Source organism: Vigna umbellata, chromosome 6 (assembly GCF_029865625.1).
Source record: "Vigna umbellata cultivar VRB3 chromosome 6, Vumbellata_1.0, whole genome shotgun sequence".
NCBI classification, from domain to species: Eukaryota; Viridiplantae; Streptophyta; class Magnoliopsida; order Fabales; family Fabaceae; genus Vigna; species Vigna umbellata.
Genome location: NC_142170.1, coordinates 2,031,651 through 2,053,195, shown reverse-complemented (window position 1 = coordinate 2,053,195; position 21,545 = coordinate 2,031,651). Strand labels below are relative to the sequence as shown.

Here is a 21,545-nt window from a genome sequence, read left to right as displayed (position 1 = left end):
CTAGCTGATACCAAGCAAAAGCTCAATACATCCTTTAGCACACCATATGAGGATCACACTATGTACTAGAATCTTGTCGGCACCCTATAGTATATCACCTTCACTTACCCTAATATTTCATATGTTGTTCAGCAAGTTTGTCTTTACATGCATGCCCTTTACACCAGGCACATACTAGCATTAAAACTCATTCTATAATATGTTCAAGGTACCTTATAGTATGATTTGCAACTCTATTTGTGATTGAGAAACTTATTTCTTATATTGAAGTTGATTGGGGTGGATGTCCTGACACCAAACGCTCCACATTTAGTTACTATATGTCTCTTGGTGACAACTTCATCTCTTGCCAATGTTGTTTCAGAATCTTGTTGGCCCTGCAATCTTCTCTTAAAGCTTCATTTTCCTCTCCCTTAAGTTACTTTAGTATATTGCGATAATGTTAGTGTCATTTATATATCCAATAATCCTATGCAATATCAACATTCAAAACATTGAGATAGATATTCATTTTGTTTGAGAAAAAGTAGCATACAAACAAGCACGAGTTCTTCATATATTTTTTCATCACCAAATATCTTATATCTTCACCAAAGGCCTATTACCTTGTATTCTTTTGAAAATTTTCAGCCCATCTAACATTTGTGCATGATGGTTATGAAATATGAATTATTCTTATGTAATTAAGCCAATTGATTGTGTTATTAGGCTCAAAATTATCCTCCTATTAATTTATTTCTTACAATTAAGTCAATAGTTCCTATTAATTATGCTATGCATAAATTAGAGAGTTGAATGTAGTCATTTAATTTCACTATTTATACCCATTTCGAATGAATAAGAAGACGCGCATAATATGTTCTTATAAATACATAATAAAGAGAGAAAAGAAATAATATAAGAAAACACGTGTTCAAACTATAATATACTACGTTCTTACAAATTCGAGAGAAAAGAAATTATACTTATATAAAACTCACGTATTGTCAAACCATTCATTATTATTAGATCATTTTTAAATTTCCTATATTAAATCATGTTTAAAATTTTATCATTCATGTAAATTAAAAAAAGAAATCATGTAAATTAAAAATATCATATTTGTAAAATTTTGAAAAAAAAATGGAACAAACAATCAAAATAATACATAATTATAATCAATGCTTAAATCAATATTACGTATACAATTATTGATAGAGTAATACTTTATGAAGCTATATTGATTGATGGAATAAATAAAATTCTCAATTTATACTAAATTATTAATGATGTAATTGTAAGGTAAAATTTTATTCTTCTCTCACACACACACTGGTTCACAAGTGAAAGGATGGAAAGAACTTAAACTTCCAAGTTCAGCTGTCATTATAATATTCCAGAAAACAATATTACATTACAGATGACAAAAGGATGTAATGAAGAAAAGTTAATGAAAACAAAACTTTCTCTCTGACCGGGAAACTCTAGAATTTGAAATTCAAAGTCAGTTCAAGAATGCAAAAGGAAAATAATATCCATCACTTCACCTTTGAGTCTTGCTTATCCAATTAAGAATATGAGAACAATCTTCCCCCTTCACAAAATGCCTTCATAAGAAAACAAAACTTAAATTAAATCGTTATGTTGCAAGAAATATAGTTTAGCATAAGTTAATATTATACTTTGCTCAAAACAAATAAAGGTACCTATTTCTGGTGCGGTAAGACTTTAGATGTTTTTCTTCTCGACGATTAGAAATATCTCTCGACATTTTTAAGTGTTCAGGCACAGGAAGACTTCCATTCCAGTCATGGTATGCGCCATTAATGAAACTGAGAATGGTTTCCTGGCATGAGTAGTTCATTTCAAGATAAAGCATACAAGAGAGAAATAAACAAAAGAACGGATTACCCAACAGTAAAACAAACATTTTCCATAAGGTTTAATGGAATACGAAAGTTAACAGCTGCTTCCAAGTTCCAACCCCCTAAAACTTGAAAAAGGTACTACTAGCAATTACATCTTCAATCTTAGGGAGACATAACTTTAGTAGTTTTCTATGAATTCAAAATTGATGAGAACACAAGTTTGTTGGCTTTAGAGTAGTGTTAATGTGAAATAAAAAGAGAAACATGTATTAACGAGGTAACACCCAGTGGCGAAAGATTCGATTGTTATACCAGAGGTTTAGAACCATCAAGCCACTGGTATATCTTTTCATTGCGAAACCATGTCAACTGCCTTTTTGCAAAATTCCTGTAGAAAGTATAAGAAATAACTTGTTAAATAACTGAATTACGCTGCTGCTCTGTAGCAACAAAACATGCAAGCATCTAAAGATCAAATAAATATGAAATCCAGTGGAAACAAAATACCAAACAACAGCAGAGGATAAACATTGTGGTGCATTGGCGAGATAGAACTAAGGTACTATAGGCTTTTTTCCTGATGAAATAATTTCAACATACCAGCATGTATTATATGGGTGGGTATAAATGATGGTAATGATCTACTTGAACCACATCATAGTAATAGGCTAAGAATAGAAACACTTTCGACATAAACAAGATGTGAAACACAAGCCACCATCCTCGACATATAATAGATTGAAGCCGACCAAGGAAATCTTTATTAAAACAGTCAAGTGTACAGAATACTAATTAACAGCATACACCAGTTTTTGAAACAGGACAAGCAAGTAGAACATCAAAATAAGCAAACAAACAACTTGCTCAAAAATTGTTATCTGATTTAGATACTACAAAAGATTGAAAATTCATGAATCATAATTGGGTTTTGTTACTGAACTTATTTTAAGCTGAACACCTTTTTAGTTAATATCATGGGTACATGGTATAACATCCACTGAGCATGTTGCCGAACTTGTCATTTAATTATACAAACCCCTAGTGCTCACTTTGGAATTAAAACATAAAAGAGATCATCCTGGGATAGGGATATATGTTCTATGCGATCAATTTAGCACCTTGTCACTATACATGAAAACATTAACCTTGAATTCAATGGCAAGAGAAAACATAAGTCAAGCTCACATATTTATATCTTGCCTGTTTGAACTGGAGAATAACTTATCATAGTAGCACTTTTCTTTTCTTCTTTATATACATTTCGTTTTTTAGTATGTGAAGGCAGCCTAAAGTAATAGTGATACCATTTAAGAAAACAACAACTACAAAACCAACACTAACAGAAAAGCCTAAACAAAGTTTTGGAGAATTTCACCAATAGAGATTTGGAATGAACTAGCATGGAAAAATTCCTAGAAGAGGCAGCATTCAGAATTGAAGCAGTGCTTCCTCTTGCACATTTCACTTGTTGATCCAAGTAATCTCAAATGGTTATTAGACACAAGAAAGAGATAGAGGATCCTCGCATGGTCTTAAAAGTTCTCAAACACAATGAAAGAGCATGTTCTGTAGTCTGTATTCTAAATTTCTCATTTAATTAAATTTTATAACAACAAAGCTGTAATATTTTAACAGTAGAAACATTCAGTGAACAAAGATTTACTCAAACCAAAATCATTTAAAGGAAAAGAATTAATTTTTAATATATACAGAATATTTTAACTGAAAAGAAAAACAAAAGTAGTATGCTACTTTTATCTTATAAAACAACAAAATGCATTACCGTGATGCTTTTTGAAATTCAAACAAGAATTTGTAAAACTCTGCAGCAGAACTCTGACCCCCTTGCTCTCTGCATCTTTGTAAGTACTCCATGGCCTTAAATTGGTGAATCACGTATACAAAATGAATAAATTCATCACAACTATTTCAGTAGAAAATAAAATAATCAACATAATACACATGTTCTATGGGCCATCAACTACTTTACATCATTAATGCTTAATATAGTACTGTAATTTTATATTAAGCACGCCATTCAAAAAGCAAAAGTTGGAGTCATTTTCTACTTCAATTTCAACCAACATTGTTTTATTGTATAAAGAACTTCTTGAGGTACACAATATACAAATATATTTCGTCATTTGAAATTTTAAGATTGTAACATTAAAATGTGATAGAGAAAATGTAAGATATACTTGTCTGTAACCAATTGCTTTAGTTGCAGAATTGGAGTTTGGATGAAGACCCGTATCAAGAAGCCACTGAGCCTCGGACAAAATCCCATCCCTTCCTGCAGTTGAAGAGAGCTAAGAGACTTTTTGCAATCAAATATTCATTTATTATTGACAGAGAGCTTGCATGTATTGTTATAACAGCAAGGTATGCACTGTGCCCATGCATGCATACAGGTAGAGAAGAATGCTCTACAAAATGTAGGGGATTCATATACTAATTGAGTGTTTTCCTGTTCGGGGTATACCTAAAAGCATATCTTCACACCGATAATCAATTGATCTATAGAGGTCAAGTCTATGACTAGAAAGGAAAAAGCACATAAACTCATAGTCTAACTCTGATGAGCTGGTTTCTTCCATTCCATCACCGTACGTGTTCATATCAGATGACTCAGAATCATCAACACTACATTCACCCTGTTCCCTGAAAGAATCATATGGTACCCGAAATGCAGAAGGAGGTGATCCACTAGACTGCCATTCGAAAGAAATATACATAAATGGTGAATTCATAAACATATTTCACACAATTCAGTAAACCATGGAAATCATGAATTTGACATATATATCCACAGAAACATACAGGCATGTACGTGATAAGTCGACTACAATGTAGTTCATTTAAAAGAGATAATCGCACAACAACCATTTTACTCCAAAAATAATGGATATTTTCACTGTGGTTGGTATTCAATATCAGCACACATATGCAGCATATGAAAGAGAGTTTTCTTCAATCTTTCGATAAGATTAGTAGCCAGGATAGAATTTAGAGTTGCATGAGACTATCCGTAACTTGGCAAGCATACCTTAGTAATCTCTAGGCTACGCCGTAGTCGATACCAATCATTCACTGCTAGAAATTGAGCCTTTGGGTCTCCTGCTTTTACCACCAACTGTACAGCTGTATCCCAGTCTTCATTCCTCTGTAGTTCAGCTAATTCTTGATTTACTTCAGATGTAATCACTGAAGAAGATTTAGGTACATCTGGCTTTCCATATATGAACCTTATATTTAAAATTTCAAACATAACTCAGGTATAGTGTTAGGTTCTTTTAGGCAAAGAGCCGTAACAGATAATTCTCCCTTCTCACAACACTCAAACAATAACCAAGAAAATAAATGTATGAGTAATTCATTAATTCTGTAAAGTATGTCGAACAGAATGACAAGTAAGAATCCCAAGGAAGCCTCCCTTCCTCCACTGGAAGATGTCCAGTCTAATTTCCCAAGAGTAAAAAATCTGATAAAAAACCCCTCTCCACTTATTCTACTACTATTTATACTATCTTGCCCCTCTAACAAACTTCTAACAGACTTTCCCTCTTAACTTCCTTTCCCGCCTTTATTTCTCCTAACATACACTTTTATTCCTCTATCAATACCCCCCTCCACCTCGGCAACCTTGTCCTCAAGGTTGAAATCCGGAAACTGGTGCTTGATGTACCGTTCCTCTTCCCAAGTTGCTCCTTCTACTCCACCCTCCTGCCACTGGATCAGAACTTGGGACACCTTTTCTCCTTGTTGATCTTTGTCTCGCCTCTGCAATACCTTCAAAGGTCTGTATAATGGACCTTGCACCTGTAATTCTTCCGGCAATTCTCCTTCCACCTTATTCTCCCCTACAGCTTTCTTCAATTGTGACACATGAAAGATCGGGTGTATTCTGGCTGTTTCTGGCAGCTGCAATTTAAAAGCCACTGGACCCACTTGTTTTTCAACCAAGAAAGGTCCGTAATAACGAGCAGACAGTTTGGGATGCAACTTGGTTGGCATTGACACTTGTCTATGGGGCCTTATCTTAAGGAAGACCCAATCTCCTTCTTTCACACTAGACTCCTTCCTCTTTCTATTCGCATACTGCACCATCCGTTCTTGCGCTCTAGCCAAATGATGTTGCAATTGCTTGAGAGCTTCATCTCTCGTTTGTAAGTCCTGTGCCACCGCTTCTACCACCGTTTCTCCTGGAATGAATCTGTTTAGTGTAGGTGGGGCTCTGCCATAAACCGTCTCAAAAGGAGTGCATTTTGCTGCTCCTTGATAGCTGGTATTATACCAGTATTCAGCCCAAGCTAACACGGTGTTCCATGCCTTCGGTTGTTCTGAACAGAAACACCGTAAATAGGTCTCCAATATCCTATTCAATACCTCAGTTTGGCCATCCGTTTCCGGATGGTAGGCAGTACTCATTCTCAATTTGGTGCCCTGAATTCGAAACAGCTCCTTCCAAAAAATGCTAATGAAGAGAGGATCCCGGTCACTAACAATTGATACGGGTATCCCGTGCAATCGCACCACCTCTCTTACGAAAATTTCTGCAATTACCTTTGCTGTATAAGGATGCTTGATGGGGATAAAGTGCCCATATTTGCTCAACCTGTCCACCACCACCAGTATCGTGTCGAACCCCTGAGATTTTGGCAATTTAACCACAAAATCCATACTTACTTCTTCCCATATTGCCTTGGGAATTGGCAATGGTTGTAGAAGCCCCTGGGGAGATGATGCCATATATTTGTGTTGCTGACAGATCAAACAAGCAGCTACATAATCGGTCACCCTCTTCTTCATACCCCTCCAGTGAAAAGCCTGAGCGAGTCTCCTATATGTTCGATATACCCCTGAATGGCCCCCTATAGTCGAATCATGGAATTCTGCTAAAAGCTTGGGTATCCATTCAGACTTCTCTGAAAGCACGAGCCGTCCTTTAAAATGTAATCTCTCGTTCTCCATGGTGTAAGCGGGATGGGAGTCAGGATCTTGTTTTATCTCTTCCATTATTTTTTTCAGTCCTTCATCATTCTCTACTTCCTCCAAAAGCTCTTGAAAATCAGGCCAATATGGCCTGGATATACCTTGCAGCATCTTATCCCCTTCTCCCCCATCTTCACCTTTTCTAGATAATCCATCGGCCACTCTGTTTGAAGCTCCCGTTCTATAATAGATATCAAACTCATACCCCATGAGTTTTGCTAACCAGTTCTGCTGGTTTTGAGTGGTTATGCGTTGCTCCAACAAATGTTTCAGGCTTTTTTGGTCTGTAAATACACTGAAACGTCTTCCCAGTAAATACGGACGCCAGTGTTGAATGGCTAGCACCAGTGCCATCAACTCCTTCTCATACACCGATTTGCCCAATGAACCTTCTGACAATGCCTTGCTGTAATAAGCTATGGGCTTCTTGTTTTGTGACAATACCGCTCCTATTCCTTTCCCGGAAGCATCACATTCCACTTGAAACGCCTGTGAAAAATCAGGCAAAGCTAGTACAGGAGCAGTAGTGACTGCCTTCTTCAATGCTTGCATGGCTGCCTCCCCCATTTCCGTCCACTCAAACTTCCCCTTTTTTAAGAGATCTGTGAGAGGTCTCGCGATCTTCCCATAATCTTTTACAAATCTTCTATAGTAACCGGTGAGTCCTAAGAAACCTCTCAGCTCTTTGATACATCTGGGCGCTGGCCAATCAGTCACCGCTGACACCTTCTCACCATCCATCTCAACTCCTTGCTTTGATATCAGATGACCCAAATAGCGAATCTGTCTCTTACCAAATTCGCATTTTTTCTTGTTTGCAAATAGCCTATGTTGCCGCAGCACCTCCATCACTTGTCTGAGGTGATCTTCATGAGCTTCCCACGATTTGCTGTACACAAGGATGTCGTCAAAAAAGACCAACACACTCTTCCTCAAGAAAGGTCTCAACAGTGAATTCATCATATCCTGGAAAGTGGTCGGAGCGTTTGTGAGGCCGAAGGGCATTACGAGGAATTCGTAATGTCCCACATGAGTCCGAAACGCTGTTTTTGGGACATCGTCTTCCTTCATCCGTATTTGATGGTACCCCGATTTAAGGTCCACCTTGGAAAAAAAATCTGCTCCATGAAGTTCATCTAATAATTCTTCAATCACGGGTATGGGGTATTTGTTTGGGATGGTAACTTTGTTTAAAGCTCTGTAATCAATACAGAAACGCCAGCTCCCATCTTTTTTTTTAACTAAAATAACCGGGCTAGAATATGGGCTGTTACTGGGCCTGATAATGCCCAAGCCCATCATCTCCTGTACCTGTTTTTCTATTTCAGCTTTCATCAGATGAGGATATCTATACGGTCTTACGTTTACAGGTTCGGTGCCTTCTTTAAGGGTTATCTGGTGATCAACCCGCCTGACAGGAGGAAGTCCCTGCACTTCCTCGAACACTACCTCGAATTCCTGCAAAATTTCCTCTAAATTTTGTTTTTGCATGATGGTTAAGTCTTCTTCCCTTAGCTGTCCCTCTGCTGTTTCAGCTTTATACATACTCCATACCACCGCCACTGTCTCTATCTCAGCTTCCTTTTGCAACATTTCAGGGGTAATTAATTTTTTCATTAATGTGCTGTCCCCCCTTAACACCACCTCAGCATCTGCTGACCCATACTTCAATGTCATCTTCTTCCAATCCACCCTTATCTCTCCCAATTTTGCTAACCACGCCACTCCCAACACTACATCCACTCCACCTAAATCAAATATGTAGAAATCCTCTCGCACTTCCGCTCCCTCCAACGCCACCGACAGCCCTTTGCAACACCCTTGTGTCTCCTTTCTCTGGCCATCTCCCAAACATACCCGATAGGGTGGCGTCTCCTCTTTCTCTAACCTCAGTTCGTCGACCAAGTGAGCTGAGATAAAATTATGACTCGCCCCGCTGTCGATTAATACGATGATCCTCCGCTCTCGAACCCATCCAGCCATCTTCATGGTGTTGGATTGCGTCACCCCCCCGGCTGAATAGACCGACAGCTCCATGCAACACTGTTCTGCTTCTTCCATCGTCTCCGCATCCTCCTCGTCGTCATCGGCTCCCATAATCATCACCTTAAAACTCCTCTCTGCGCAGCGATGCCCGGGACTATACGGTCCGCCACAGTGAAAGCAACGGCCCTCCTCCCTCCTTTTGAGATATTCCGAATATGGCAGTGTTCGCACTCCGCGATTCGACCCGCCACCACCGGACGTACTTTCGACTTTCGAACCGGCGGTTCTGGTCGTTGCCTCTTTCTTCTGACCCATACCTCCATTGCTGCTTGTGCGTCCCTCCGATGGCCCCCGATAGATCTCCGTGCTAGCCACTGTTCCCCCACTGACAGCGTATTTTCCCCACGTTGGTCCTCCTTTACTCCCCGCGCCTCCTTTGATCACCCTCGATATCAGCCCCGATTGTTCTACGTCTCGTGCCCTCTCCATTGCGGTTAATAAATCGCGAGGGTCGTATGGTCGGACAAGATCCCTTAATTCCTCTTGGAGTCCCGCAAAGAAATACCCCAGCAACTGTTCCTCCGTCACGCCATCCGCTTGAGCCACCAGGATTTCGAACTCCCGAACATATTCCGCCACCGATTCTCGTTGTCTCACTGCCGCTAATTTTTCGAAGATCGTTCCCCGGTGTCTACCTCCAAATCTCCTGACCATCGCCTCCGTTAACGTCGCCCAGGTATGTTTCTTAACTTTCTTCCGCCAAAAACGAAACCAGTAGTTCGCTTCTCCCTCCATGCAAATGTACACCAGTTTCATCTTCTCCTTTTCAGTTACACTCTGTATTTCAAAAAACTTCTCTGCTCTCGCAATCCATCCCGTCGGATCGATCCCTTCGAAAGTGGGTAATTCCACTCTCTTCATCCAACTCTTCTGTACATCCGCCCTTTCTTCCTCCGATTCATCCTCCGATTCGTCCTCCTCCGTCTCTCGACTTCCATTAACCGAATGACTGCCCTCCGAACTCCTTCCCTGGTTCCTTTTTCTCTCGTGTTTCCCCAATCGTCTTCCACGGTCGCGATTCCCGTCTCGAGCCCTTCCTCTCATCTCCTCTCGAATCTCTTCCAACATGGCTTCCATGGACTCGAACTTTCCTTCCCACCTTTCCTCCAGTGCATTCATCTTGTTCTCCATCGCGCAACTCCTCCGATCTGGATCCGGCAGGTCGGACCAAATCTGTTAGGTTCTTTTAGGCAAAGAGCCGTAACAGATAATTCTCCCTTCTCACAACACTCAAACAATAACCAAGAAAATAAATGTATGAGTAATTCATTAATTCTGTAAAGTATGTCGAACAGAATGACAAGTAAGAATCCCAAGGAAGCCTCCCTTCCTCCACTGGAAGATGTCCAGTCTAATTTCCCAAGAGTAAAAAATCTGATAAAAAACCCCTCTCCACTTATTCTACTACTATTTATACTATCTTGCCCCTCTAACAAACTTCTAACAGACTTTCCCTCTTAACTTCCTTTCCCGCCTTTATTTCTCCTAACATACACTTTTATTCCTCTATCATATAGTGTCCCGCATTAGCACATCAACAGCTACATATAGAAAATAAACTCAATAACAATGAGATATAACATTGACAATCCATACAGTGAATGCCCATACTGCTTCCTCCATTTGACAGAAGTTTACAGATATATAATACAACCATTATGCAACAATTAGAGAATTCAATAAGGAGAAAAAAGTAGTTAACATCAACAAAATAGGTAATTGTAAAAGACATACCATCTTAAATACAATCCAGTGCCTCCAACAACTATGGGAACACGGCCATTGTCAAGAATACATCTTGTAGCTTGCCTTGCATCCTCAAAAAACTGCCCAACAGAATAGTCTGATAAATAATGATTAGTTTTAATTAGTCAAAATAGAAGTCCTTCAAAGTTTCAATAACAAAAATCAACATGAGCTATGCAGCACAAACACCTCCTGTATATGAAGTGTCACGTGTTGAACACATTTTCAGACAAATCTCAATAGCTTCAATTAAAAATATATTGTCTTCTCAAACACTTGAGCCAACACCTCAGTATGAATGGAGACAAAAGTGTTTAGAAAAATCATATTTTAACTTTTAGAAAAGTCAATTTAAAATATTTAAAACATTTCTCAACTTTTGTTTGTTAGAGTCATTATCATAGAAAAATTATAAAACTTAACATGCTGATTTGAAAAGTTTAATATACCTTTGTGGAAAGGTGTAATGCATCTCACTTTGGGACTTTTTTGTAAAGAGATTAAGTGCTGACATTGCAAAATAAATTAATGTATCCCAATAATCTCTTGTGAGGGTCATCACCATGGACGAAAGGTGAACATACTAGAATAAATAAATATTGTTTATTAATATAGATATTTTGTTACGCTCTAATGTTTCCCATATTTCATTTCATTTGTTCTGTAGCATCTCAGTGTGCTATATTTTAGACATTAGCAGGAGTATTTGGTGTCCAGATCAAAGAACATGCTTCATAGAAGACACAGGAAAAATTATACTCAGTCCAACAAAAAACACACCTTCAGATGGGAGCAGTATGTCAACCAGATGATGTGGTACCTCCTAACAAGAGAAGCAAACAAAACAAAAGTAAACGAACTAAAACAAAGGTTCCAAAAATGATTGTTCAAGCAAAGAAGAAATTCAAAAAGCTTATAACAATCTGGGTAAACCATGCGTTATGTCACAATCGCACACCTTTCTTTCATCTGGGGAAGGCTTTGCAGATCCAACATCAAGCCCCCGATATACCTGTGGTACAATACAAGCCAATGAAGCCACATGAATAAAGAAAGAGCATTATTTCATACATCATAAAACGAATTACGTATCACCTTCCACATAACTTTTAAAGTAATTATTCCAGAAATCAACATTCTTTAAAGGGAAAGACAATGTAAAGTTTACACCGAATTTATCCGAACTTGTTAGAATAATTATTAAGTCGACCTATGATTAGTATAGCAGGGCCTAAAGTAGGTAGTTGTGTGTTGGGTTATCTATAATGATTGTTCCTAGCAGTCTAGGACAATCTCTTCATCTTCCATCTATCTATTGTATCAGATTTTTATCTATATAAATAAGAGAACTGAGAAGGGTCTTCTAAGCCCTTCACAACTATTTTTCTCTGTTTTAGATCTCAAGTTGGTATCAGAGCAGGTTCATCCTGCTTTGGTTTTTGTCCTGGGTTGTCCACCAGCACTGTCACTGCTGTTTGCATCTGTCCGGTGCCGTTCGCCGTTGTCCGCAGCTGTCTCGCCACTATCTGCAGCTGTCAACTGCAGTTTGAAGTTCTTCAACTTGGTTGTCCGCCACCTCGCATCTGTCCGCTGTTGTCCACTGCCGTTCGCCGCCGGCCACCGTCACTGTTCCGTCCGGCGACCACTGAATCTGGTTCGCCTCTTCACGCGACAGCCAACCCCACCCGTGGGTTCGCTTGATTCTCCTCCACGCTCCGCCACGCGCAGCCTCTTTGTGCGCTGCGAACAGGCACGTGCTGTCCACGCGCCGCCCTCTGCTCATCGGAAAGTCGCTGCGCCACCTCCATAGCTGTCGCCCTCTGCTCCTCTGTCCGTTCTGACCCTCAAAATCTTACTTTGGTGTGCCCAGAAGCTCCCATTTAAGAAAACCCTAAGAAACCCTCTAGGGTTTTCTGATTCTTCACGGTTTTTCTGGTTCCTTCTCCTGTTTTTATCAAAGAATGGCGTCTGGAAGTGCTCTTCCTTTCTCTGGAAGTCCCTCAATCACATCCGAAAAGCTAAACGGAAAGAATTATCTATGTTGGTCTGCTGCTGTGGAAATGTGGTTCCTTGGTCAAGGACATTATGACCACCTCGAGCAGGATGGGAGCCAAGTACCTTCTGACAAAGTTGAACAATGGAAACAAGCTGATTTCCAATTGTGTGCCCTATTGAGGCAATCTGTAGAACCCCGGCTTTTGATATCTCTTAGAGCCTTCAAGACATGTCACACTTTTTGGAAGAAAGCTCAAAGCATTTATGCTAATGATATTCAACGTCTCTATGATACCGCAAACAAGCTCGCCTATCTCAAAATAACAAACCATGATATGGTCTCCTTCATGACTGAAGCCCAAGCAGCTGTGGAAGAATTGAGAATGTTCTTGGAAGTGGAATCTTCGGAAGATATCAAAAAGAAGCTTGACAGGTATTATATGGTGATGATCCTCCGTGCTTTGCATCCAGATTTGAATCACATCAGAGATCAACTTCTGACAAGTCATGAGGTCCCTTCCTTGGAAGCCTTGACCACACGTCTTCTTCGTGTTCCTGTGTCTCAGTCTCAGGAAGCTCATGAAACAATGTAACCATCTGTCATGGTTGCCACGCGAGGACGAGGAGGACGTGGCACTAGAGGAGGAGGACGTGGAGGTCGAGGACGTCCACAGTGCTCTTACTGTAAGAGGGTGGGTCACACCCAAGAAAATTGTTACTCCTTGCATGGCTTTCCTTCAAAAACCGCCAATATCTCTAAGGCTGAAACTTCCACTTCCAACTCCAAGTTCACTGAGGAAGAGTATCAAGAGTATTTGTGATTAAAGTCTAACAGTTTGGCGCAATCATCTCAGTCCCCAAGTACGTCCACAGCTTGCATTTCTCAATCCATGGAAGGTCTAAATTCATGGGTAATTGACTCAGGTGCTTCTGATCACATTTCTGGTAATACCTCTTTGTTCTCAACCCTTTCCCTCCAAGAAAAACCCCATTTCATTACCCTTGCAAATGGCTCTAAAACTTGTTCAAAGGGAGTCGGTCATGTCTCCCTCTCTAACTCTGAAATCTGTTCTTTTTGTCCCTAATTGTCCATTCAATTTAATTTCCTTAAGTCAGTTAACCAAAATGTTACATTGTTCAATAACTTTCGATTCAAAATCTTTTGTTATACAGGAGCGTGGCTCGGGGAGACAGATTGGAGAAGGATATGAAGCTGGAGGTTTATACCATTTTGGATCTCGTCCATGGGTATCTTGTGTCGCAGCTCTTCCCCCTAAAGTGTTACATGATCAGTTTGGCCATCCTCACTTGTCAAAGTTAAAAAAGATGTGTCCTGAACTTAGTGGTCTTCAGACTTTAGAATGTGAGTCCTGTCAACTAGGAAAACATGTTAGATCTGTCTTTCCAAAAAGGTCTTAATCAATGTGTACTTCTAGTTTCTCTATTATTCATTCTGATGTCTGGGGACCTAGTCGCGTCTCTTCTTTTGGTTTTAGGTATTTTGTTACTTTTATTGATGAGTATTCTAGATGTACTTGGGTTTATCTAATGAAAGATCGCTCTGAATTGTTACCCATTTTCACATCCTTTTTGAATGAAATCAAGAACCAATTTGGTCACGTAATTAAAGTCTTAAGAAGTGATAATGCTAAAGAGTATTTCTCATCAAATTTTTCTTCACTTCTCAGCTCCAATGGTATTTTGCATCAGTCCACTGTCCTCATACACCCCAGCAAAATGGTATAGCCGAAAGAAAAAATAGACACTTGGTTGAAACGGCTCGTACCCTTTTGCTTGGTGCTAATATTCCTGTTCATCACGGGGGATGTCATCTTAACTGCATGTTTTCTTATTAATAGGATGCCCTCCTCCTCTCTCAATAATAAAGTTCCTTTCTCCATTCTCTTTCCCAATGATCCTCTCTTTCACACCTCTCCTCGAGTCTTTGGTTGTATTTGTTTTGTTCACAACATGTCTCCGAGGCTCGACAAGCTCTCTGCTCGTGCGATCAAATGTGTCTTTTTGGGCTATTCTCAGCTTCAAAAAGGGTATCGGTGTTACTCTCCTGAAACCAAAAAAGTACTACATGTCTGCCAATGTTACCTTCTTTGAACAGACACCTTTCTTCTCTCCCTCTGTTCAAGATGTTCATATCCTCCACCAGGTCCTTCCTCTTCCAGTGGTTGAGTCTAATATCTCCAATGCCTCAGTCAATCCAAGTCATGCCCAAGGTCCTCCTGAACCTTCCTCTCCACATACTGATATCCTTCGACCCAGTACCCCGGTGAGTAATCCTCTTCCAGAAAATGGTGGATCTCCTCCTTCAGATTCTTCTCCGTCACCATCTCCTGTCACGCCTCCTGGTGAAGATGATTCTGGTTGGCCCATTGCTCTCAGAAAAGGTACTCGTTCCACTCGAAACCCTCACCCCATTTATAATTTTCTTAGTTATCACAGAGTGTCGCCCTCCTTTTATTCCCTTTTATCCTCAGTATCTCCTGTGGTTATTCCTAAAAATGTGAAAGAAGCACTTGATCATCCTGGATGGCGACAAGCCATGATTAAGAAATGCAGGCTCTTGACCATAGTCACACTTGGGAGCTTGTGCCACTTCCCCCGGGCAAAAAGGCTGTTGGTTGTCGATGGGTATATGCAATTAAAGTCGGCCCTAATGGTAACATTGATAGGCTCAAAGCCCGGTTGGTTGCAAAAGGGTACACTCAGGTTTATGGTCTTGATTATTGTGACACCTTTTCTTCCGTGGAAAAGATGACTACCATTCGATTGTTCTTTGCAATGGCAGTCATTCGTCATTGGCCACTTCATCAGTTGGATATCAAAAATGCCTTTCTCCATGGTGATCTTGAGGAAGAAGTTTATATGGAGCAACCTCCAGGGTTTGTTGCTCAGGGGGAGTCTGGTATGGTTTGTAAATTGAACTGATCTCTATATGGGCTCAAGCAATCACCACGTGCTTGGTTTGGAAAGTTTAGTTCCATTGTTCAAAAATTTGGGCTAAAACGCAGTGAAATAGATCATTCAGTCTTTTATTATCATTCGTCTCCCGGGAAATGTGTTTACTTGATAGTATATGTTGATGATATAGTTATTACAGGAAATGATACTGCTGGAATATCTCAATTGAAGGAGTACTTGTGTAGACATTTCCAAACCAAGGATCTTGGGAGTCTCAAATACTTCCTAGGCATTGAAGTAGCTCAGTCAAAAGATGGAGTTGTAATCTCCCAAAGGAAGTATGCTCTGGATATTTTGCAAGAAACAGGCATGATTGATTGTAAACCGGTTGATAGCCCTATGGATCCAAATCAAAAATTAACAACAGAAGAAGGTGAATTATTCTCCGACCCGGAGAGATATAGGAGGCTAGTTGGAAAACTAATCTATCTCACTATTACAAGGCCAGATCTATCTTTTGCAATTGGAGTGGTTAGTCAGTTTATGCAAGCTCCATGTGTTGGCCATTGGAATGCTATCATTCGCATTCTAAGGTATGTGAAAAAGCCTCCCAGGCAAGGGCTCTTATATGAAGAAAAAGGAAGTCTTCAGGTATCAGGATATTGTGATGCTGATTGGGCAGGTTCTCCTATTGATAGACGATCTACTACTGGATATTGTGTTTTCCTTGGAGGAAACATTATCTCATGGAAAAGTAAGAAACAAAATGTAGTGGCTCGATCAATAGCTGAGGCTGAATATAGGGCAATGGCTTCATTAACATGTGAACTTATATGGGTGAAGTAGTTCCTTCAAGAGCTTAACTTCTGTGACATCCAGAGTATGAAGATGTATTGTGATAACCAAGCTGCTCTTCACATTGCATCAAATCCAGTGTTTCACGAGAGAACCAAACATATAGAAATTGATTGTCATTTTGTTTGGAAAAAATTATTGTCAAAAGAAATATGTACTGAGTTTGTTGGATCAAATGACCAATTCCTAGATGTGTTGACTAAGTCGTTAAGGGAATCTCGGATTGAGTTTATTTGTTCCAAGCTTGGTACATACAATTTGTATGCTCCAGCTTGAGAGGGAGTGTTAGAATAATTATTAAGTCTACCTATGATTAGTATAGCAGGGCCTAAAGTAGGTAGTTGTGTGTTGGGTTATCTATAATGATTGTTCCTAGCAGTCTAGGACAATCTCTTCATCTTCCATCTATCTATTGTATCAGATTTTTATCTATATAAATAAGAGAACTGAGAAGGGTCTTCTAAGCCCTTCACAACTATTTTTCTCTGTTTTAGATCTCAAGTCTAAACTCAACAAAAACAACAAAACTCGTTCAATTGTTCAATTACAATACACATACATATTTCCAAACTCAAATAAATATCGTTTCCATCCATAGCATCTTCATGAAAAATCAATTTTGTCCCATAATCATAACTTCTCCTTTTACAAAATAATGTGCTGCAACAATTTAAATCAATAGTATTTCATCTCATGAAATTATAATAGTAGTAGTAATACTAATTCAGCAGCTAAACAAACTTATTATACATGATTTGCTGAATGTCAATTTCCATGGAGATTGCTAACTTTTGAACTTAAAATCCCCAAAACCCTACGAGTATCACTACCACCACCTCATACGCAGTGCAAAAACACGATTGAGGAAAATGGTTGTTTGTGTTCAAATATAATATTACCTGGACAGAGTCTGCACTGACGATTTCGCCGTTGAGGCTCTTAGCGAGTTCCAATGCGAGGCGGCTCTTGCCCGAACCGGTGGGTCCAGAAATGACAATAACCTTCTCTTTCTTCTTCCTTTGGGATGCAGTCACCAGAAACCGCCGCCGGAAAGTGAACGAGCGCTGCAATGGTGGGAATAGCGACCTCCCCGGAAAAGGGAAGCAGGTGCGGAGAGTGCAGACTCCATTTTTAATCATGGTCGAAGTTGCAGTGGGAGTGAAGCGTGCCAAGTTCAAACCGAGGTATATTAAGACTGGATAACAGATATATTGTTTAGCTCGTTGTTACTTTTAATTTATCCGAGTTTAGAGTTACAAATTCTAATTTACAAGGGAAAGTAGTAAAGAATTTTTTCAAAATAAATAATAATATTACTGATTATTTTATTCATATTTATGTTCGCATATTATTATTTAGAGTTTCTACTTGAAGTTCTTCTTTACAAAATTTTGAAGATAAAGTTGTGAAATTTTAATAAGTCTTATATGTGAAAATAGTTCAAATATATATATATATATATATATATATATATATATATATATATATATATATTAAAGTTTTTGTATCAATTAAAATTAGTTTTAGCATCATCTTTATTTTTTCATTTACTTTTAAAGTTTTCAAAATTTCTATAACATTTTTAATTACAAAATATAATCTTTTATAACTTTTCAATATTTAATATATATGTCATTAATAATTTGTTAATAGAATCATTATAAATTTAAGAAATTTTTATAACAAAATTAAATATATATATATATATATATATATATATATATATATATATGTGTGTGTGTGTGTGGAATTTGTTAATTTACTTAAGTTTTTTTAGTTAAAATAAAAGATAATTATTTATCATCATGATTTTATAGTTGTTGTCATATATTAATTATTTTTTAAATAAAAGAAAATAAAAAACATTTTAAGAATACTTTTAATTATAATAATTTTAGAAATATTTTTAAATATAATAATTTTAGAAATATATAATTTTTAAAAATGAATGTAGTTGCATAAAATAAAATCTACAATATTAATAAAAAGATATACACACTTAATGATATTTAGTTATTGTAGTTACTGATTTAAGGGAAGTGCATTATACAAATGTTGATAGGAGAATAAATTCCTATTATATTATTTATGATTATTTCAACTAATTTTTAAACTCTTATGGATAATAATTTATTCAAAAATATATAAATATCAACTTTGTTTTATTAGGATGAAAATAGTATACAAATCTCACATTTTAACAAAATTATACATTAAATCATCTATTACAAGTTACATTAAATCATATATTACAAGAATGCTATGGGTGAAAAATTATACTAAAAAATCTTATTTATTTTATACAATTATATTCATTTCTAAAAATTATATATTCTTAAAAGTTATATATTTCTAAAATATTATAATTAAAAATAATCCTAAAATCAGATGATAAATAATTACTTTTTTATTTTGAAAACAACTAACACATGCAACAACTGTAAAGTTATAAATGACAAATAACTACTTTTTATTTTTTTATTTTAAATTAAATTTTAAAATGATTAAAATATTTTTGAATTTAAAGTATGTTTTCTTTAATGAAGATATTTTTGTAACCTAAAATTTGTTACATTTTGATAAAATATATCAGCTAAAAAAAACCTTATATAAAATTATCATTTTAAAATAAAGTATATAATTACTTCTGATAGAGATTATGCTGTAAGTCATTTAATTTTTGTTTAAATAAAAAGTATATTCCTTTACATAAAGTCAGACTATACCTCCGAATACTTGGAGTGTTTCTCCGGGAGTGCCTCTCCGGTAGTGCCTTGACATGCCTATTCTCAGCCTTCTTATTTGGGTATTGCAGACCAATCTTCATATCATCTTAAAGTTTTACTCAACTTAAATATTCTTAATAGTGCTTCTAAAAGAGTCAAGCTTCTCAAGAAACTAAGACGCTAAAGATATATTACTGCCAACCGTTACATAGGTTTGTAAAGCAACGTCAATCATACATAAGTTAGACAATCATAAGCCAATAGATCGAATCTAGCCATCAAAAATTGTGAACTTGAGATACACAACATGCAGGTTCATTAGGAAATAGGAGTAACAATTAAGAAAAATAAATTTTAATTCGTTGAGAAACATGGCATAAACTCTATGTTGTCTTGGCACAATTCTTCATTATCTACATAGGCTAGAAAAATCAACAGTGATCTCACGCTGTGTATGGGTTTCCACCAGGTGCTCCTCCCATATCCCTGCTTGGCACGTCTCTACTGGGAGCATTGTTTGACCATCCTGCATTCGGTTGAAAACCTCCTGTGTTCTGGTTGGGGGATACCCCTCCCATGTTACCAGTGTAGTTACTCTGAGGCGAACCACCTCCAGGACCATAGCCACCACCCATGTTAGGAGTAGGAGGAGGGTAACCACCTCCAGCATTGGGTGGAGCATATCCACCTGCATTTGGTGGGGCGTACCCACCGGCATTGTTAGGAGGATATCCACCTTGGTTGCTGGGAGGAGCATATCCACCTTGGTTGCTGGGAGGAGCATATCCTCCCTGGTTGCTGGGAGGTGCATATCCCCCCTGGTTGCTGGGAGGTGCATATCCCCCCTGGTTACCAGGAGCTGCATATCCACCTGCATTGCTTGGTGGAGCACCACTATTTGGCATAGGAGGCCTACCCTGCATGTCTCTGTTCACAACATTCTCCCTCCTCCTCTCAAAGTTCCTTGACCTATCAGCATTGCGGGGCCTGTCGTTGCGCCTGTTTCTCTCATTTGCCCTGGCATTGTTTCTAACCCACTCTTCATGATACTTGGGATCATAAGGAACTGCTTGCCCATTAATAAAGGGCTCACCTGATCAGGGAAAGAGAAAAGTTTAGGGCACATAGTTATGCCATTTGTTGCTCCAAGGCAGAACTCACGTCCTAACCCAACATGAAACATCCTATCAATCATAACATAACATCCTAACTCACTACGAAATATTCTAACAATCATAACATGCCATACTATGCTCATGTTATCCAAAAACATTTATGTAAATAAAGGCACGGTCACAGCAACCATACTTAAAACATCAAATACGCACACAAATGCAGACAACAGAACAACAGAGCTTACCTCCATAATCCTTTTCCTTAACATTCAAATACGAATCAGGAAGCACCCACCGGACACCTTCCAATTCTGCAATACCAAAAAAAACCATGCATCAGAAATCCTCATCAGCATAAAATACAAACAAAATCCTGAAGGTTCAAAAACACAGATACCTTTAATCTTGTAAGAAAGCTCTTCCGATACAAGCGCCCCAAACGCAAAGTAATGCCTAGTGGAAACTGAATATATCTTCATCCTAGCTTCCTCTTCACTATAAAAACCAAAATCAAACACTCAAAATAATCAGCCCAGAAACACGAAACCAAGTACGATGTGCACATCTTCGACCTTGACAACTTCTACATAGCTTATTTATGTTCATCTTACCATTTCTTATAAAAATAAAGATTCATATTATCATAAAAACAGAAAACATTCTGGTAATTATAAAAATAAATAAATAAAAACTTAATCAAGTTATTTACCATACCCACAAATCAAACAGGTGCCTTTTCTCTGTTCCTATTATATTGGGACAATCCAACATAATACCAAAAATTGCACCGAGTGATAAAACACACGAAATATAGATAAAACATGAATAAAATTAAGAGCACAATCGAATTCTGTTGTCGTTACCTTCCGATAACCTTGGCCAAGGTTTTGATGTAGCTATCGATGATTTCGTCGCGAGTGGGATCACCTTCAGGCTTCTCCATGACGACGAGCCAGTGTTCGAAGTCGCAGCCATCGAGCAATATGGTTTCTTTAGGGGGGCGGTTGGACCAGTTAGGGTTGGGGTCGTTGAGGGAGGAGGTAGTGGCGCGGGTGGAGAGGGCGCGCAAGGATGGGGTAGAGGGGAGGAGGAGGCGGCAGAAAGAGGGATTGGCAGCAACGGAGATGCGACGGAGGAAGGAGAGGGCGGAGAGAGTGGGGGTCGGAGGGGAGGTGAAGGAGCGAGAGAGAAAGGGGGCTAGGGTTAGGGTTTTGGGAAAGACGCGAGAGAGGATCTGAGTAGCCATGGTTGAAGAGTTTCTATGGGTTTGAGAAGAAGATAGTGAAATGAAAGGGTTTAGGGTTTTC

At 38.4% G+C, this 21,545-nt stretch overlaps 3 protein-coding genes across 6 annotated transcripts; 1 reads left to right on the top strand and 2 right to left on the bottom strand.

The window, feature by feature from the left end:
- Positions 1-1,341: 1,341 nt before the first annotated feature.
- LOC124823067 (tRNA dimethylallyltransferase 9-like) lies at positions 1,342-17,605 on the bottom strand. Of its 4 annotated transcripts, none has more exons than XM_088092538.1 (11): positions 17,297-17,602; positions 11,590-11,643; positions 11,412-11,454; positions 10,620-10,728; positions 4,894-5,092; positions 4,458-4,558; positions 4,046-4,136; positions 3,631-3,725; positions 2,160-2,235; positions 1,686-1,825; positions 1,342-1,586 (listed from the first exon to the last, which is right to left on the bottom strand). In XM_088092538.1, exons 1-11 carry the CDS (start codon positions 17,534-17,536, stop codon positions 1,523-1,525), a joined length of 1,212 nt encoding a protein of 403 aa, XP_087948664.1. In that variant the 5' UTR covers positions 17,537-17,602; the 3' UTR covers positions 1,342-1,522. The 4 variants fall into 4 exon arrangements, 3 of the variants coding, with proteins under 3 accessions (XP_087948664.1, XP_087948663.1, XP_087948665.1); XM_088092537.1 differs by having other exon boundaries at positions 4,046-4,140; positions 4,330-4,558; positions 17,297-17,601; XM_088092539.1 differs by lacking the exon at positions 4,894-5,092 and having other exon boundaries at positions 4,046-4,140; positions 4,330-4,508; positions 17,297-17,601.
- LOC148196563 (uncharacterized) lies at positions 11,761-15,656 on the top strand. The gene has a single exon (XM_088093327.1). The coding sequence runs from the start codon at positions 12,593-12,595 to the stop codon at positions 13,217-13,219; it is 627 nt and encodes a 208-aa protein (XP_087949453.1). The 5' UTR covers positions 11,761-12,592; the 3' UTR covers positions 13,220-15,656.
- A 1,771-nt stretch (positions 17,606-19,376) lies between the features above and the next one.
- On the bottom strand, positions 19,377-21,545 carry LOC124846157 (uncharacterized). Its single transcript, XM_088093219.1, has 4 exons — positions 21,102-21,545; positions 20,636-20,733; positions 20,484-20,549; positions 19,377-20,216 (listed from the first exon to the last, which is right to left on the bottom strand). Exons 1-4 carry the CDS (start codon positions 21,482-21,484, stop codon positions 19,567-19,569), a joined length of 1,197 nt encoding a protein of 398 aa, XP_087949345.1. The 5' UTR covers positions 21,485-21,545; the 3' UTR covers positions 19,377-19,566.

Coding starts and splice junctions, on each gene's coding strand:
- LOC148196563 (XM_088093327.1), top strand. CDS start 12,593: ATGGCGTCTGGAAGTGCTCTTCCTTTCTCTGGAAGTCCCTCAATCACA.
- LOC124823067 (XM_088092537.1), bottom strand. CDS start 17,536: ATGATTAAAAATGGAGTCTGCACTCTCCGCACCTGCTTCCCTTTTCCG. Junction 2,236..3,630: donor GAATTTCAAAAAGCATCACG/GTAATGCATTTT, acceptor TACTTTCTACAG/GAATTTTGCAAAAAGGCAGT. Junction 1,826..2,159: donor TTGATGGTTCTAAACCTCTG/GTATAACAATCG, acceptor TACTCATGCCAG/GAAACCATTCTCAGTTTCAT.
- LOC124846157 (XM_088093219.1), bottom strand. CDS start 21,484: ATGGCTACTCAGATCCTCTCTCGCGTCTTTCCCAAAACCCTAACCCTA. Junction 20,734..21,101: donor TTGGCCAAGGTTATCGGAAG/GTAACGACAACA, acceptor TGGTTTTTATAG/TGAAGAGGAAGCTAGGATGA. Junction 20,550..20,635: donor GCTTTCTTACAAGATTAAAG/GTATCTGTGTTT, acceptor TTGGTATTGCAG/AATTGGAAGGTGTCCGGTGG.